This window comes from Apiospora kogelbergensis (assembly GCF_038363985.1).
Source record: "Apiospora kogelbergensis strain CBS 113332 chromosome Unknown utg000001l_segment0_segment0, whole genome shotgun sequence".
In the NCBI taxonomy this organism is placed as follows: domain Eukaryota; kingdom Fungi; phylum Ascomycota; class Sordariomycetes; order Amphisphaeriales; family Apiosporaceae; genus Apiospora; species Apiospora kogelbergensis.
Genome location: NW_027117418.1, coordinates 3,080,780 through 3,098,623, shown reverse-complemented (window position 1 = coordinate 3,098,623; position 17,844 = coordinate 3,080,780). Strand labels below are relative to the sequence as shown.

The 17,844-nt window shown below is 54.1% G+C and overlaps 7 protein-coding genes across 7 annotated transcripts; 5 read left to right on the top strand and 2 right to left on the bottom strand.

Moving 5' to 3' along the window:
- Window positions 1-2,382: 2,382 nt before the first annotated feature.
- PG998_000973 (uncharacterized protein) lies at window positions 2,383-5,153 on the top strand (the record flags this gene model as incomplete). The annotated part of the gene is made up of 3 exons (XM_066867791.1): window positions 2,383-3,418; window positions 3,569-4,360; window positions 4,420-5,153. 3 exons carry the CDS (start codon window positions 2,383-2,385, stop codon window positions 5,151-5,153), a joined length of 2,562 nt encoding a protein of 853 aa, XP_066736206.1.
- A 1,442-nt stretch (window positions 5,154-6,595) lies between these two features.
- PG998_000972 (arginine N-methyltransferase 2) lies at window positions 6,596-8,068 on the top strand (the record flags this gene model as incomplete). The annotated part of the gene is made up of 2 exons (XM_066867790.1): window positions 6,596-7,937; window positions 8,034-8,068. 2 exons carry the CDS (start codon window positions 6,596-6,598, stop codon window positions 8,066-8,068), a joined length of 1,377 nt encoding a protein of 458 aa, XP_066736205.1.
- Window positions 8,069-8,270: 202 nt separating this feature from the next.
- On the bottom strand, window positions 8,271-9,945 carry PG998_000971 (hexokinase; the record flags this gene model as incomplete). Its single annotated transcript, XM_066867789.1, has 5 exons — window positions 8,271-8,694; window positions 8,754-9,208; window positions 9,264-9,674; window positions 9,734-9,759; window positions 9,813-9,945. 5 exons carry the CDS (start codon window positions 9,943-9,945, stop codon window positions 8,271-8,273), a joined length of 1,449 nt encoding a protein of 482 aa, XP_066736204.1.
- Window positions 9,946-11,908: 1,963 nt separating this feature from the next.
- Window positions 11,909-12,472, bottom strand: PG998_000970 (uncharacterized protein; the record flags this gene model as incomplete). Its single annotated transcript, XM_066867788.1, has 3 exons — window positions 11,909-12,059; window positions 12,125-12,178; window positions 12,363-12,472. The coding sequence occupies 3 exons, from the start codon at window positions 12,470-12,472 to the stop codon at window positions 11,909-11,911; spliced, it is 315 nt and encodes a 104-aa protein (XP_066736203.1).
- Window positions 12,420-14,020, top strand: PG998_000969 (Dolichyl-diphosphooligosaccharide--protein glycosyltransferase subunit 1; the record flags this gene model as incomplete). The annotated part of the gene is made up of 4 exons (XM_066867787.1): window positions 12,420-12,775; window positions 12,835-13,440; window positions 13,493-13,687; window positions 13,744-14,020. 4 exons carry the CDS (start codon window positions 12,420-12,422, stop codon window positions 14,018-14,020), a joined length of 1,434 nt encoding a protein of 477 aa, XP_066736202.1.
- A 1,288-nt stretch (window positions 14,021-15,308) lies between these two features.
- PG998_000968 (uncharacterized protein) lies at window positions 15,309-15,587 on the top strand (the record flags this gene model as incomplete). The annotated part of the gene is made up of 1 exon (XM_066867786.1): window positions 15,309-15,587. One exon carries the CDS (start codon window positions 15,309-15,311, stop codon window positions 15,585-15,587), a length of 279 nt encoding a protein of 92 aa, XP_066736201.1.
- A 1,051-nt stretch (window positions 15,588-16,638) lies between these two features.
- PG998_000967 (uncharacterized protein) lies at window positions 16,639-17,805 on the top strand (the record flags this gene model as incomplete). Its single annotated transcript, XM_066867785.1, has 3 exons — window positions 16,639-16,709; window positions 16,781-17,315; window positions 17,401-17,805. The coding sequence occupies 3 exons, from the start codon at window positions 16,639-16,641 to the stop codon at window positions 17,803-17,805; spliced, it is 1,011 nt and encodes a 336-aa protein (XP_066736200.1).
- Window positions 17,806-17,844: the final 39 nt, after the last annotated feature.

Below are 17,844 nucleotides of genomic sequence, written 5' to 3'. Positions count from 1 at the left end.
CCCGGAGGTGCAGAGTTGGCCCCCAAGGGATACGACAACGCCTGAATGGCGTATTTTGCAGTCTTCGTCTTGCGACCGTCTATATAAAGCATAGCCTACGTAATTTCACATCATTCTTGCGCGGATTTTCTGCGATCCAAAGCCACGCCGGACCGGTGATGGCGTAGGGATGCGGTAGACGCGCACAAAGGGTACCTGCGATGCGGATACCGAAGCACAGGCACAGGCACACATACATAGTGGAAGCTAAGGCTAGCCGGTTCAGTGATGATTAAGTGCTCGCAGAAGGCAGCCAGCCCCTTGGCCGTGTGCCTGCGTGCCAGCTTGCTTGGCCCACTGCTGCATGGCTGTTCGTCGGGCGGGTTTCCCAATCCAATCGGCCTTAACACTGGTAAAACTAAACATCCCGAGACATTGAATACATATTGGCAATTGAGAAGAGAGGAGACCGCTGTGCTGCGTCGATCTTCACGATTGTTTGAGAGCTGCATTTATTGGAAGGATCCAAACTCTAGGCGACGCAGGGAAGCATGACGGAGACGTCGACTTCCAAATCTTCCCCCTGAGATGTTTCGCTGTTTTACTTCACTTCAACATAGAGTTGGGGAGAGCCCGTGCTGCGTGGGCCCCGTACCTTGGGAATGCAACGGGCAACTATTGTCATGCAATAGGGTCTCATGCGAATGAACTGTATTGAAGGTTTTGTTTACCAGGGATGGAGCCATATTAACTCTGCGTGGGTCGAAGGAGCGTCTGTCGGCATGCCTGTCTAGCTGTACCTGATCTCATGTCGACGATGCTCGTTCTTGCAACTTGCCTTTCGGGCTGGACCAGCACACCACGCAAGGTTGGCAGGGCTTCTGGGCAGGGTGCGCTGAACAAACCGGGCTTCCAGTCCAGCGGTGGGACCCCGGCTAACGGAGTTAATTAGGTGCTGAGGGGGAGAGGAGGCGGAGGAGTATAGGAGAGCCAAGCACAGGGGATCAAGTCTCGCCCTGGATGGAATGAACTAAAAGGCCACTGTAACCGGCTACATTGCATTGGCTACCACCTAAGGGAGGTAGCAAAACGACTAGGTGGACTAGATAGATACGTAGTATAGTAAGAAGGAAGACTGTGCGCTCCAGCTATCTTGATACGAACAGCGAGACATGGACCGTCGACAGAGGCGACGATGCTCTGAGAATTCTTCGACCGCTTGTCCAGTCGTCCCTTCCATACCTGACTTGGCCATGAACGACGAGATCGCGACTGTGGTTGTCCCGGCATCATTACCAGCATCGCGCCATTCTACCCACTGCCACTCCATTCGCGTCGGGCTCAACTAGGCCGATCCAGTTGATCATCCCACTCTGGCTCCTCCACCCGATCCATTGACTCCATTGAGTTGATCAGTCAATCTATCAATCAATCAATTTCGCTCGGAATCCAAAGACTCGGCCCTTTCATCGACCCTACTGCCAACCGACGTCCAAGGCAAGAAGAGGAGCTGATACATGTCTCCAAACCCGCGCACGAGACCATCCCTACCCCTTCCTGTTGCTGTTGCTGCTGCTTTGCTTTGCTCGAGTATGTGTGTATGTGCGCGCGCGCGTGCGTGTTAAATGTGCCTTGTTAAGGTTGTGCTCTGTGTGCCGCGACCGACGAGCAACAAGCGACAACCCCGGACCAGACCAGACCAGACCAGGCCCAACAAGGAGAATAGGGAGCGTGAGTGAGTTGCGTTGCGTTGAGTTGCGTTCGCTCTGCCAGGTCCCAGGCACGCCCAGGATCCCTCACTCGACCTACATACACTCAAACCTAACTCAACCCCCCCCAAGTGGGCAATTCCTCCGCTTTCCATTCGAGAGGGCAGCAGCGCTGCAACGCAACAAGCAGACAAGCGTGCAAGCACATCCTCTCTCGGGGTCACCCTGCTGTCGGGACTGGACCTGCGGCGCACAATACCTGTTGCATTGATTAACAGAAACATCACACACCCGCACCACGCACGCGGGCACCACACCCCCTCCGACTTGGGGATTGCTGACACTGTCCTCTGGGAGTTGAAAGTACCACTTCCCCCTGGCGCAGTACCGGTAGATCACGGCTCGCAGCCAGTCGGAAAGCCTGTACAAGCTACCTTCCCCCCCAGAGAGAGACACACGCCCATACACACGCATACACACAGTATTCCAGCACATTACCCGTCCGTTTCGCTACCTACACTAGGCATCCCGTTTTGCGCATTTCTCTTACTTGGGATCTGTTTAGCCGGCCGCACCGTGTTTATTGTATACGTACCTGAGCCACCCCAGGCCCCCCGAACGGGAGTGTGTGTGAGAGACACAGGTACCAGTCGCATGGTACCTTGGCTCACCACCACCTTTCCCGACAGCCACTATGATGGCTCGCAGACATGTCCCTCAGCCGCTGCCCTTGGCTGATGAATCACATCTGTCTCCAAATTCCCATGATCACATCAGCGAATCTATAGTATCTTCTGCCGGTGTTTCTCCTGTTTCCAGCTCTAGCGCATCCAATGATCGCGCTCTAGGTACAGGCAGTGGTTCAAGTAGAGGTCCACGTTCTGCTGCACCTGCCATCGGCGTTGCAACTAGTGGTGAAACAACTGGACTTCAGGTCGTCCCAAGTCCAACTTCATCCAAGTCGTCGAGGTCTCCACGTTCGCCCTTCAGCAGGTTCAACCCATCCAAGAAAGCCCTGCAAGCCTCCCAAGGCCAGCTCCAGAGTCCAATCTCCACCGCAGGACAACAGCCTCAGCCATCGCAGTCCGAGCCCCAGCCCGCGCCCGCCGCAATACCTCTGCCACCGTCATCGCATGGTCAGCCAAACCACTCGCAATCGCTGTCTCAATCCCAAAACTCGCAAGCGACATATCGCCTTCCTCGATCCAAGTACCAGGCGCGGCCTGCGATCACAGCCCCCGCTCCCCAGGTTGAAGACGACGACGACGACGACGACGACTTCGAGGACGACTACCATCGATACCAGCAGCATCAGGCCAAGACCAGGACCGAATACCCAGCGGTAGAGATAGCGCCGCCACCGCGAGAGGCTCTTGGCCACTCTCAGACTACGCCGCAGCATACGCCGCAATCAGCGCCGCGACCGACGGTGCCGTATCCTTCGCCACAGCGACAGCATCAACAACAACCACAACAGCAACATCATCAGCAACAACAACAACAACAGTCGTCAGCCCGCGAGGCAGAGAAGCATACGCGCAACACCAGCCGCTTCTTTAACTTCAGCGGCAAGGGGCCGAGGTCTGGTAATCTACATCCGGGCAGACACCCAAGTCCAAATCGGAGCCAGAACCATATACCTGCCGATACTCCCGACGAGCCGGTTTCCCGTGATACAGACTATCCTAGTATGCCGGATCGTGTCTCGAGCAAAGCTTCAAAACATTCAGGTATGTCACTAGGAATAATTCCTTTTGCAACATTTGCTTTGTTGTGTACCCGGCTGCCTTGACATCACATGCCCACCCTTTGGGTGGTTGATTTCCGCCCTGTTAGGTATGTTTCGGAATGCTGACTTCTTTGTTCTCCCTATGGTACAGATCACTCCTCGGTTGATCCCTCAGTCCCGAGGGAAGATCAATCCCCGCCCTCACGATCGGATATCTCTGTAGCATCAGGTGCCACAGAAAACGAACAGTCTCAGAACAAGCCAAAGCCGTTTACGCTACTCAATCGATCGCGCTCACTCAAAGACAAGAACAAGGAGAACCCTGGAACAAAGGACATGGCCTCAACATCAACACAGGTCAAGATTCAGGAGCCCGAGAGGACCCATGCCCTTGCTGGTCAACAGCCGCTCAGGACTGCTCCAGTTGAACCTCTCGATAGGTCACACCGGCAAATGATAAACGCGACGCCTCGGAATCATTCAGCTGACCGCGCTGCGCCCCGCGATATCTCTGCGCCCAAAGAGCAACGGCGGGATAGAGACAACCACCATAACAACAGAAGCCACCCTTCATCTCTACACAACTCGAGTGGATCTTTCTTCAATGGCTTGCGGAGTTCGGGTACGAGAGCCGCTGATATAATAAGTAAAGGGCTGTTTGGCAAGGGAGTGCGGAGCGGTAGTACGACGGAGAAGGAGCCGGTGGTGGACGACGAACATTATCAGGTCAAAGTGATCAACCTGCCGTTGGTGGAACAGACACGTATCACAAGAATATCCAAGAGACTCGAGAAATCTAAGGACAAGACCGAGTTCTGGATGCCCGCCTTCCCATGGCGGGCCATCGACTATCTCAACTACAAGGGCACCGATGTTGAAGGGTTATATCGAGTGCCGGGAAGCGGACCCCAGATCAAGAAGTGGCAGAGAAAGTTTGACGAGGGTAAGTCTACCGATGCGGGACAATCTTGGATATTGATTGCTAACTGGTGGCCATTGTAGAGCATGACGTCGACCTCTTTGCCCAGGACGACCTGTACGATATCAACATTATTGGGTCCATGCTCAAGGCTTGGCTCCGAGAACTGCCCGACGAACTGTTCCCAAAAGAGGCACAGGAACGAATTGCTCGAGAATGTGCCGGAGCTGAGGAAGTACCTCAGCTGCTCATCGATGAACTATCGAATCTGTCGCCTTATAACTACTACCTCTTATTCGCCATTACCTGCCACCTCAGCCTCTTACTCGCTCACTCGGATAAGAACAAGATGGACTTCCGGAATTTATGCATCTGCTTCCAGCCTTGTATGAAAATTGATGCTTTCTGTTTCCGGTTCCTTGTTTGCGATTGGAGACAATGCTGGCAAGGCTGCAATACAGAGGCCCAGTTTATTGAAGAGGAATATGCATTGTTTAACTCACCGCCACCCCGGGGTTACGGAAACGATGGACCGGCACAACAGGGGAATGGCGACCAGAACGAGAGGGAAGGCCGAGGCGAATCCTCCCCTCCAGGTAGCGCTCACCAACAGCACGAGCAGCCACACCCCCATCAGAATGGTAGCGGGAAGCTGAGAAAGAAAGGTGCGCCTTCGGGCACTTCGAATGGCAGCATCGGCTCAACGACTTCGACCATCTCGACGAGCCTGACCATCAATAGTATCGAAACGCCCAAGAGATCTAACGAGCTGAGGCCGCTGTCGCCTATCAAGCCCCTCTCGCCACTTGGATTTTGATGATAGAGGCCTTGGTATATATCGAGACGTGTCGTGTCTTTTGAAACGTTGACTTGCCAAGACGAGAGCGCATTTTGTCTTTACCGTATTATACCCCCTGCGGATGGATACAAAAAGTTGTGGTGTGTTTTTTTTCTTGTTGTGAAGGCAGGAGCATTTCCATACGGTGGCCATTCCTATTACTGCTCTTATTCTGACGACGTCATGGTCTTTGAAGACAAGAACGATTACGCATGCTTTCCTATGTCACCATTGTCTTTTGTTGCCCTCCTTTTTCGCCTTGATGGGCATATTTGTTCGATATCGGGGGTGGGCTCTCTGGTTTGGACAAAATAAACTGGCGGAAAAAAGGCGGTTTGTTTTGGCCTTATCTTTGGAGAGGATTAAGTCGGCCGTCCTCTCCAAGGGGCGAATCGGCCTTTGCAATGCCAATAGTTGGCCACACCCTGGAGCATCGCAACACCATGTTCCTCGCATATGGCCGTTCCGGCTGACCCCTGAACTCGGTGATCAGTCTTTCTCGGAATACCCATTTTTGCTATTTTCAGTTTTAGTTGCCATGAATGATGGTGAGAAGGTGGAAGATTGCGTTCTAGATGGACGGACGGCTGTCAAACTTCCCTGGATACTTGCTTGAGTGGTTGTTGTAGCGTGCTATTCTGGAATCCAGCTACCTAAGTTTTGAGGTCTGTTGCTGGTTAACGTGGGCACGTGGGTTCTTGAATGCCATGTCGGAGAGTTGGGTGTCCAGGACAGGTGCCTTCGCTTACGATCATGGAGCTGCGGTCACCCGAAGGAAGATAGAGCACGCCAAGTTTGTTTGGCCAGTTGAGGTTGCAGAGAGCTTGTTGGCAGTGCCCATTATTCTCGAAACAGTGGCAGATGACAGGGCCTTGTTACCCGACCTGCCCATGTCGACGCAAAAGGAAGAGAGCATGTTGTCGACTGGGAACGTCCAAGGAAAAAGAAGCGTAGTGATGATCGAATCATGGCTCATCATCATACTTGCATACGAATGTATTTACATCTAAGGTACCTTGCGAGGCAGACAACCAGATTAGGAAGACGGACCGGTTGTCTTGACGATGACAGTGAAACATGGCCAGGACTCTTCTCATGGCCATCCTACTCCCAGACTATGCATCCGAAAACCCATTTGATACTGCCGTTGTTGGGTGCTGAGCGCATGAGGGTACAAATGCCGTATTATCCCCTTCGCAGCCAAGCCTGTACAGAGCGACCCACCTACCCCGCGGTGTCGCGTCAAGAATATTTTCTATCGCATCGCTAACAACCCCGCGGTCTGGTCCCCAAGTTACACCACCACCCAGGTACACGCGACGAAACCCCTAGCACCCTCGAAGAGCCCCAAACTGGCCATTGGCTCTAGATTTCACTTTATCGGATTATCCCATACACAGGGTAGAGTTCCACCAACAAGAATGGGCGAGCCAAGCAAGAACCAGGACGCCCTCGAGGCCCGCATCCCGCCGACGTGCCCCGCCTCCATCTCTCAGATCCTGTCTCAGGCCTGGCACCACGACCTGGCCAGTTTGAAGCCCCTACTGGACGTCCCCGGCCGCGCGAGCGTCCAGGAGCCCACCACCGGCGAGACGCCACTGCATGCCGCGATCCGATCATGTGGTCCCGCTGGTGCTGGTGCTGTTGATCTCGAGGCCGCCAAGAGTGTTCTCGAGGAGCTCTTCTTCAACGGCGCCATCTGGAACGATGTCGACTCCAAGAACGAGACTCCCGGATGCGTGGCCGCGCGCCTGGGCCAGAAAGAGCTTTACGAGATGTGTGTCGGGGCCGGTGTCCGCGCCGAGCTGCTCTTTGGCCTGCTCGAGGGCTACGAGGAGCTCGAGTCCATGGACGAGGACGGCGACGAGGATGAAGAGGTTGTCGACATCACCGATGCCGCGGACGGTGAAGAAATCCCGGACTTGGTGGTAGAAACCAATAGTGCGGGCCAGCCCACAGAGAAGCCAACCGAGGAGGTCCAGAGGAGCGAAAAGAAGGCGGAGGAAGAAGAAACCGAGATTCTAGAGTCCAATCCCGACCGCGCCTTCGTCCCGCCCAACGCCGCCGAGGCACAGGCTTCGCAGGTCGAATCGGCCGAGTACCTGCGCTCGAACCTGACGTACAGCGCCGGCAAGCTAACGGATGCCTCGGCCAACGGCGTTATGATGGCATGGGAGACGTCCATTATGCGCCTCTCGGTCGACTCCCTGCTGCCGGAGCAACTTCCGGGGCGCAAAGTCCTCAACATCGGCTTCGGCATGGGCATCATCGACGGCATGTTCGCAGCGACGAAGCCTTCGCGCCACCATATCATCGAGGCGCACCCTGACGTGCTGTCGCACATTGCGACCTCGCCCGACTGCAAATTCGGCCCGGCCTGGGAGTCGTCCGCAGCGCAGGAGGGCGCCTACAAGGTGCACGCGGGCAAGTGGCAGGACGTGGTGCCCAAGCTGCTCGAGGCCGGCGAGACGTACGACGCTATCTACTTCGATACCTTCGGCGAGGACTACAGCCAGCTCCGCATGTTCTTCACCGAGCACGTTCCGGGCTTGCTTGAGGAGGAGGGCCGCTTCGGCTTCTTCAACGGGCTTGGCGCCGATCGCCAGGTCTGCTACGACGTCTACACTAAAGTCGTTGAGATGCACCTTAGCGATGCCGGCATGGATGTCGCTTGGCAAGAGATGGACGTGGACATGCAGGGACTGAACGAGGAAGGAAAGGGCGAATGGGAAGGCGTCAAAAGACGATACTGGACTTTGAACAGTGAGTTTTCCTTTTTTTCTTCCCCCTCCCGCTCCATTTTAATCCCCCCTTTTTGTTTTTACCCCATTTCAGTCAATGCTAATGAATCAATCATAGAATACCTGCTGCCAACCTGTACTTTCATGAGGTAAAGCTCAACTAGCAATCACATCAAAAACAGTGCAGATGGGAGAAACCAGGTGCTTGATTTTAGGGTTTACTAATAACTTATATAACCCCCCTCTTTTTCCCACCCGTCATGAGCAACCTCCGTTTCTCTCACAATGCAAGGGCTTGGGGGCATTTGGCGCACAAAAACCTTGTAGTTGACGTTCCTAATTGCTAGAAAAGAGCTCACTGGAAGTTCTCGGGGTGGAGGATACCAGACATGTTGCCAGCCTCAACCCTCTTCAGGGTAAGCGCAGCAATGAGGGCGGCGCCAACACCGCTACCATCTTCGGCAGCCAGAATCTCAATAGGGTCTTCCTCCTTGTGGTTCGTCTTGGCGGGCCAGTCCAGGATCTCACGGAGGGCCTGGGCACCGCGGGCCTTGAAGTGGGGGTACTTGTTGAAGACGGATCCGTCGGCACCGACATGGCATGAAGTCATGTTCTTCTTCTTGCAGATGGCGGCAACGCCGCAGGCAGACAGCCGGGCAGCACGGGTACCAATGAGCTCAGCAGTGCGGCGGATAAGCTCAAGCTCGGGGCGTGTGGTCTTGATGTTCAACTTGTCGTTGAAGAGATCGGCAGTCTCCTGCAAGTTCTCGAAAGGATCGCTATGTAGTGTCAGCATTGAAACGGAGGACTACTAAGAAAAAGAAATAGTAAAACTTACTCCTCGATCGCTGACAGGAACGATGCGTCGAGAGTGTACGCTTTCCGGAGCTTGCTGATGTCCTGGTTCTCGAAGATGTGAACATCCTTGTTGTCGTGAAGTTCAACCATGACCAGGCGGAAGACCTCTCCGAGGTACAAGCCTGCAATCATCTTCTCGAAAGCTTGCTGGCCAGGCCTTGGCGACTCCTTGTCGATGATGATATCGTAGGGGGTGCGGGGTAGAACCTTGTGCTCGTTGTCAAAGGCTCCCCACTCACAGTTGATGGCCATCCCCCAGTCCTTGGGCAAGTTCATGTGGGCCAGCTTGGGGATAGAGCCGCAGTCCTCCATGTATGCGGCGTTGCAGCCAGTGCCGAAGATACAGCCGATCTTCATCTTGGGGTCTGTGTAGGCAGAGGCGATCATGGTACCAGTGGTATCGTTGATTAAGGCAGACAGCTTGACAGGGACGTTCTACGGTTGGGGTTAGCAGAGTGTCGCGAGTAATCGGGCTTCGTTAGCTACTCACACGAGCGTTCAGAGCCGCCTCGAACATGGGAACCACGTTGTGGCCTTCGACACCGTCAATATCGAAACCCTTGGTCCATCGTTGAAGAATGCCCTCATCGATGTAGTTCTGGGTGGCCGGGTAGGAGAATGTGAAACCAAGCGGGATCTTGGAGGCCGGAGGCGCATCGCCGTGGTGAGTGTCGATGAATTGTTGCACGCAGTCCGCCATGTACTCCCAGAGCTCATCGGAATGGCCGGTCTTGAGCTCCTCGGGCATACGGTACTTGGACTGGATAATGTCGAATTCGGACTTGTTGTTGGTCAGAGTGATCTCACAGACACGCAGATTGGTGCCGCCCATATCAAGCGCCAAGTAGGTACCGGTCTCATGGCCGTCGGGGAAGTCCATAACCCATGTAGGGTTCATGGGCTAGGTTAGTCAGCAATCGGAGCAGTTCAAAGGCAATCACACTTAAGGCCAGAACGTACAATGCTACCTCCCTCTACGCTCAAACCTGCAGAAGCGTCAGTATTTATTATAGCTCGGATCTTGTAGTATATCTCCTACCCTTTGTGAGCTCTGATACGAAGTGTTCAGTGATCTTCTTGAGCGTAGCCGAATCAACGGTGAATTGCTCCTCAAGCTTCTTGATCTCTTGGAGCAAGTCCTTGGGGACATCCATCATGGATCCTGCGGTCATGGTGGGTTAGTCTTCTGAGATACAGTATAAAGCAAGGCGGGCAACGAAAGACAGCCTCGGGCTAAGACAGTCGTGGTTATGATGATGAAAAGTGTATTGTCGCATCTCCGAGCCACCCAGATGAACGACGTATGGCTGGAAGACATCGTGGACAGATTCAACGGTAACAAAAAATGTTTAGACCGGTCCAGTGAATATCAAAGTTGGGATGACAAGATGCTTGCTCTAGGGGCCAGGGGTGTGACTCGACAACCACGACAAAGCACCAGAGCAAAAGAGTTCATAGCATGAACAGGAGGCTTAAGGGGTATCCCTTCTCGAGTACGCTCAAGTTGTCCATAGCCGATGGGGCGTGCCCGCAGTAAGATAGGGTCGAGGGCCGAAAGCTATCGTCACTGCCGACGCGCCTTGAACCCCGGGCCAGTCTCTCCAGCCAATCGGCGCAGCTCTTGTTATGAGAATGCTGAAGCTATTTGCCGGAGAGTCCCAGAAGTGTTGCATCGGGACATTGCACAATGGTCGGGGTTGCATATATGTATGTAGCACGAACACACAGTATGGTATCAGGCAGCACCAGCACCGGAAAGCAAACAAGCAAGACAAGCGAAGAAGACTTAGTGATACATACCCTTGCGGGATGGCGGCTTGCGAGGACCGAGGCCGACCATGTTGCTGGAAAATGTCTTTGATCTGGGGGTGTCTTGATTCTGCAGGTGAATTAGCTGCCAGCCAGCCAATCTGTGGGCTGTGCAGGTTGAAGATGTGTAAGTCCAAAAAGTCAATTGGGCTTTTCCGTTGTATGACGCAACGTGGAGGGGGAGGGGTTCCAGACGCGCAGAGAAGGAGAGAAAGAGATATACTAACAAGCCCGGTTGTGGTGGTTCAAGATAGGAACTATAGGCAACAGTCAGCATAAAGGGTCTCTTGACCGGAAGGGAGAAAGAAGCAATGCAGAAATTTTGTTGACGGCAGGCTGATGCAGGTGTAGGGCAGCCAACTCACTCAGCTCAGCCAACAGCTCTACTCTTTGTGTGACGGGAGGAGGTGGGATGAAGTTGATTCTGGCGGGCGGCGCGGCGCACTTTTGAAGGTACTGCAGAGTGGGAGCGGGGGCGCAATTAGAGTTGCTTGAAACCGCTTGGATGCTGCTGCGTGTTTGTGGTTTGTGTCTATCGGTACGTGCATCATGTACATATATACATACACAATCCATATCGTCAGGTCCAGTCAGGTCCCGTCAGGTCCCGTCTCCATTTCTTGGTCCGAAAGGTGAGCAGTGAGGGAGACGTCCAGAAGGCCAGAAGGCTAGAAGGCCCTATTGCTTGCTACCTGCCCAGCTCTGCCCTACCACAGCTCGTGAGCTTCCCAGGGAGTCTCCCCGGTGGGGCTGGCTGCAGCGGTGTGTATCCATTGTACGGCATACGCCATGCCCATTCGAGCGTCCCGATGGAAGGCTCGGGGTGGTGAGGCGAGTAGGAGGCGGCCGGTCGAGTCGTGCTGGAACTCTTGGGCTGCCAGCTCGTTACGATTCCCATCCTCGCATCATGCCATCCCACGAACCAGAACCTCGAGCCCACTGCGTTGAGGTATGCCGAAAGGGCCTTCTCTTCCATTTTTCCCTCTTTTCTCGATCAGCTGAGCACCATATTACTTATCTTAACCCCCACTCCGGGTGGCGTTCTTGCAGAAAATGCCTCCTCCGGAATTCCGGTGGTGGCTCACAAACATGTACAATCGTAAGATGCCGCGACTGGGCCATCACTTGCCATGAGGGGCAGAGAGATTATTTACAGTTCCATTCCTGCCTATGCATGTTCCTTTTTACCTCTAATGGGATCGAGGAAGGGAGCGGAAGGGTGAAAGTAGCCCACAGATTGTTGAGAAACCGTTGGAGGGGAAGCTATACTGCCGCTATCATACTTCGCATTGTGATTTGATATGCATCGCATGCTGCAGATAGCTGCTACTGATTGGACGAGAGTGTTTTGTTCTTGACGGGGTTGCTGATTTTGCTGCTGCCGTCGTTGTAGCCGTCGCCGTAGCATAGCCGTGTTAGTATAGTGGCCAAAGGAGGTGCCTCCAGCAGTCCCCCTAGTCCCCCTTCGCTGCTCTTCCTAAAGCACGTGTGGCTTATCCGATTATGTGGCTGGTGTCGTGCAATGCGAAGCAAAGTACCTACACCCCTGTCAGGCCGGGAAGCTGCAACGTAAGCTTCTTGGCCCAATTGGTAGAGCTGTCCCGATGTGTGTGTGTGTGTGTGTGTGCGCGCTCTCTGAACACTCAACTCGGGCCAGATTGATGATATTGAATTGATTGTCGAGTTGAACCAAATCAAGACCAATGACGAGTTAGGCCAGGCTTGTCACAACGACAACACCACAATCGTCTACCCCGACTCTTCGTTTCGTTTCTTCCACCTATCAATCGTGTAGAGCTGCTCTCCCCATGAGCGCTCGAGGTGTTTGCTTTCCATCATGAAGTCAATTGCGGCCTGCGCAGCAGTTCTGCTTTCACTCATTTCACCCATTGTCGTTGCCGACGCCAATGTCGCTGCGCCTTCCGTTTCCAAGGTGACCCTGCCTTCGACCTTCAAGCCGCCCCAGGTCTTCAAGAACGCCAACCTCGTTCATGTCATCTCCTTAGAGAAGAACTTTGCCAAGGAGCAAATCAACGTCGTCGTCGAGAACGACTCGAAGGAGCCCCAAGATGAATACTTCCTGCCCTTCACGAGCCAGCAGATGGAGAGAGTGGGTGGTTTCGAGGTTAAGGACCGCAAGGACTCCAGCCTCACAGGCTTCGTTGTTGAGGCAGTCGAGTACGACCCGTTGAGGTGAGTGTGCTTGCAAGATGCACAGCCACGTAGCAGTAACTAACACATATTGCCTTCAGCGACACCCAGTACTATCGAATCCGACTGCCCGCGCCGCTCCCGCCCAAGGCTCAGCAGACGATTGGCATCTCGTTCCACTACCTCCAGGCCTTGACCCCTCTTCCGGCCGCCATTGAACAGACCGACAAGCAGTACCTTGTCTACTCTTTCTCCGCCTACTGCCCCTCGATTTACACCACGGTCAAGCAGAAGACCGAAGTCAAGCTTCCTGGGTCCGACATCCCCGAATACACCAAGATCGCCGGCTCTGGTGACGTGAAGGAGTTCCCCCAGAAGTCAGGTGCTAAGCTCACCTACGGGCCCTTCCCCGAAGTACCAGCCGGTGCCGTCTCGCCTGTCAAGGTTCGCTACGAGTTCACTAAGCCTGTGAGCCACGTTACTCTGCTCGAGCGTGATGTTGAGGTCAGCCACTGGGGCGGTAACATTGCATTCGAAGAGAGATATACACTGTACAACCAGGGCGCCAACCTTTCCACGCTGTTCAACCGCGTCAAATGGGCCCAGTCGCAATACTTCAACCCTACCTCTTATGCGCTGAAGGAGATGAAGTTTCCTCTCCGTATCGGAAGCACGGATGCGTACTTTACCGACGCCATCGGAAATGTGTCCACGTCCCGATTCCGAAGCAACAAGAAGGAGGCCTCTCTCGAGATCAAGCCTCGTTACCCCCGTATTTGGTGGCTGGAAATACCCTTTCACCATCGGGTGGAACGCGGATGCCAAGTACTTCTTGCGACACAAGACTGGCGACAGCTACATCCTGGGCATTCCTTTCCTCGAGGGACCTAAGCAGCCCGAGGGCTTTGGGTATGAGCAGGTCCTAGTGCGAGTCTTGCTGCCTGAAGGTGCCGGGTAAGTAAACCAAAGCCCAATCGTAAGCAAAGCCGGCCAGCTAACAAATTGCATAGAAACGTCAAATTCCACACATCGATCCCCGAGTCGTCCATCACCGACGTTGTTGTTGACCAACAAAAGACTTATCTAGACACTATTGGTCGTACTGTGCTTACTATCAAGGCCCGCAACCTTCATGACGATTTCCGGGACCGGGACTTGATCGTTTCTTACGACTACTCACTTGCGGCCAGCCTTCGGAAACCATTGGTGATTTTCGGAAGCATGATGTCCCTGTTTGTCGGAACCTGGCTTCTATCCAAGGTGGATGTGAAGCTTTCATCAAAATAGATAGACACATTTATGGTCTGATACGTAGCCGCAAGCGTACACAGGGAGGTGCTGATGTAAAAAGGAACCTCATGACAGCGCACCATTTCAGGGCATCCGGGAAGGCTTTGAGTGACTTCATGATCGTCTGCTTGCAGTACTGCGAGATGACTTGATGAGTAGCGTGTGATTTAGAGAACTCCCAAGCCAACGTATGATATGTAAAATTTACCTTTGGTTTGTTTCACCGCTGTTTCTATTCATCTAGATTGAGATCTCGATGGCTTTGATATACATACATATATACCATGCACTCTGGTTCTCCGATCTAAAACGGGAATCCTCATAGGCCACCGAAGAAGAAGGAATGGTGTATTTGCTAAATGGAAGATGGGACGGCTGAGACCTGGGCTGAGGTTGTGTGAGCGCATATGGCTTGACGATCAAATGAGCTAGCGTGCCCGGGCGACTAGTCGGGGATGCATGCTGACGTCGGCACAACATCATAGGTGAGTCGTGAGAAAGGAGCGCGAGTCGCACAGGGGTTGAAGACGCAAATGCAAGAGCTCATACATCAATACTACCCGCCGCTCGTGGTCAGCCGCTGAACCGGCGAGGGGTTCCTTGGTGGGTGTTAGTAGGGGATGTCTGGATGCGACTTTGCAGTTGTAAAAGCAAGGCACACAAATTGGAGTCGGCTTGTATACGAACGAAGCGGCAAATCCACGTGAGTCTGGCAGGCTTGTCAACCTACCCTGCCAAGCCGTTGCGCTACGATACACATGTAATACTACACTGCTCACGGGGCTGTGGCTTGGGTTGGGGAGACCCTTAGCTTGAGGCTCTAGGGGTCCGCGATCAGGTCATTCGTTCCGTCTGTTGTATCTGTGTACCAGAAGATGTGGAAACACGCCGAGTCGAAGGCCCCGTCAGCCGGGCAGGGATTGCAGGGATCCGCCGCTGGGCAGTGCGAGGGTATAGAGATCAAGAACCCTGGAAGTTTACCCCCAAAACATGGAATTTCAAGGCAGGTCTTGCGCAAGGCAAAGACAGGGACGATGATGATGGGGATGGCAGATGGGGGACGGCAGGCGGGCTGGAGCGAGATGATGGCAATAAATAGATGACCAACTCCCCGTCTTCTCCTCCATGTCAGATCCAGGGTCCAATCCATCATCCGACTCCGTCAGTCCACATTGTCTCATCCATAACTTGGCTTTGCCGCGTCCTCTGTTGGCCAACCCATATTCACATTATCCTTTGGAGGCGTCCACCCAGTCCAGGACCCTTCACAGGTACCATTCTATAAATGCCCTCCACGACGACCACTACCGTTCGCGCTTACGTCACCCCCGCCGACACCATGTGTTTCGGCAAGAAGCCCGCAAAGACCTACTACTACCACCAGGAGGTCATCCCCACCCGCGAGGCTCACCATCACCACCATCACAAGCACCACGCCCCGCGGGCCAGCTACAACAGCAGCCACTACCGACACTCCTCGCACAGCCCGCGGGTGAGCACCACGAGCCACCGTCACAGCGTCCCTGTTGTGTACGAGCGGACCAGCCAGACGCGCTACTACTAGAGATGCGACATGACAGAACACGACTTGTAAACCGACATACACGAACTAATCTACGACCTGGCTGCTATACGGCCATACTGTTTTAATACATACGAGGGCGAAGCCTGGGGTTGGAAGAGGTCCTGGGATCACGCTCATTTCTTTATTTGACGTCTCTTAGCAGCCGGCGAGGGACGAATGGACTTTTTTTCCCTGGCAGCGTCGTCATAGGCGCTTGACTGGTCAAGCCGCGGGAGAAGGGGGGAGGGGGGGGCAGCAAAAGCGATGCATTGACCAAGCGGGGTGTTCTTTGGGAATTTGGGAGTCCGATTTAGATCAATATGATGTCATCGTCTCTGTCGTCATCGACAGAGACAAAAAGTAAACACAGCCAGCCCCCTCGACCTTCTGATCCGGCGCGAGACCTGATGATTGAGGGGCATCTCCAACACTAACTCTCACTGTGACAGAACCAATAGAAACTAGTGGTTTATAGTGTGTTGTGTTGTGCGGCCGGTAATCGTCATACCGTGCCGTAGCAAAGCAGATGGTGAGATCTGGTTGGGAGGAATGCTGTAATCATCACTGATATTCTCTGCTCACCTTTCCTTCGTTTCTACTCGTAATGCACACCCAGATAAAGAGCGATACTATTAATATTATACCCGTCGCCGAGTTCTTGGGTTCCCCAGATCCGTATTTCAAGAAGACCCTCTATATACTATCCCTGTACGACTATATCATCCGTTGTGAGGCTGCGACTCGTGCTGATCCCGCCCCACCGTACGAGAAGTCGAGCAATTAGCTATTCCACCGAGCTTGCTTGGTTTGACAGTTCCAACTGTAAGTCGACGAGCACTGCTTTGGCTTCGCGGAAGCTTCGATTTGAACAGCAACAATGCCTTCTCGAACTTGGGAAAACGGGGTCGAGTAAGCAGAGTGTCGCTGACCCTGGCGCACAGTTGGTTTCACATAGCAGATAGGAAAGCAACCGCACCATGTACGTTAATACCTCCGAGTCCCTGGCATTTTCTTAAGTGCGCCCATTGAAACACCTTTGCATCCACCAACCATGTTCGTCTTTGCGAAGAATTGGACGGGCAAAAGCGCCGAGCGTCCTTCTTCTGAAGGAACAGCACACCTGTATTTGAATACTCGGCGTTTGCATGGCTTACAGTAACGCGAGCTGGCCGCTGACGGTCCTTTCTTGCCAGGCACCGTGCTCTATCTGTCCGCTCCAAGAATGCCGGTGGCGGCGGCGGTTCAAGTCAAACCTCGCCGACCCATCGGAAGGGCTTCACGTTCGCCTCGCTGCGCGGTTCGATCCAGCCCGAGATGTCGCGCAAGCTGTACAGGGTCATCAAGTCGTCCAACAATCTGGTGTCGGCGCACGAGAACGCCGGCCGGGAGCGCACCAACATCGCGACGCAGCTTTCCGAGTGGGGCGAGCAGACGGGCGACGAGGGCGTGTCCGACATCAGCGACAAGGTGGGCGTGATCCTGTCGGAGCTCGGCGACGTCGAGGACAACTACGCACACGGCCTCGAGGACGCCCGCGGCGTGCTCAAGACGGTCCGTAACACGGAGAAGAGCGTCCAGCCCAGCCGCGACAACAAGGCCAAGATCGCCGACGAGATCCAGAAGATCAAGCTCAAGGAGCCCCAGAGTACCCGCGTGGTCGTCTTGGAACAGGAGCTTATTAGGGCCGAAGCCGAGAACCTGGTGGCCGAGGCGCAATTGACGAATGTGGTACGTGGCAGAACACCCACGCCTTGGAAATGCGAGATCAACCGCTGCTAAGACCTGTTTCACTAATACCCCACGACTATAATAGACACGCCAGAAGTTCAAGGAGGCCTATGCAGCCGAGTTTGCAGCCGTGATTGAACGGGCTGAGAAGCAGATCATCCTGGCTCAGCACGGGCGCCGTCTCCTCAGTCTACTTGACGACAGCCCTGTTACCCCGGGCGATGGCGGTCACAGTTACCAGGAGGCCAGTGCCGCACGACAGATTCTCAACGACGCCGAGGACGACCTCCGTAAGTGGGAGCCGGATCTGGAGGCCGAGCCCGTCTCCAGCACGGCTGGCGGCACGGCTACTTCACAGAGAGAGGTGGAAAATGCGACGCCCATGCCCATGAGCGATGAGAATTACATGACACCGGCTGCTTCTAAACAAGAGGCAGTTGGCGGAGAACAAGAGAACGGCCACGTTCAAGCAGCGGGCGTCTCTGTCTAGAAGACTGACGTCTTTAGCCGCTAGCAGTTCGTCACATCT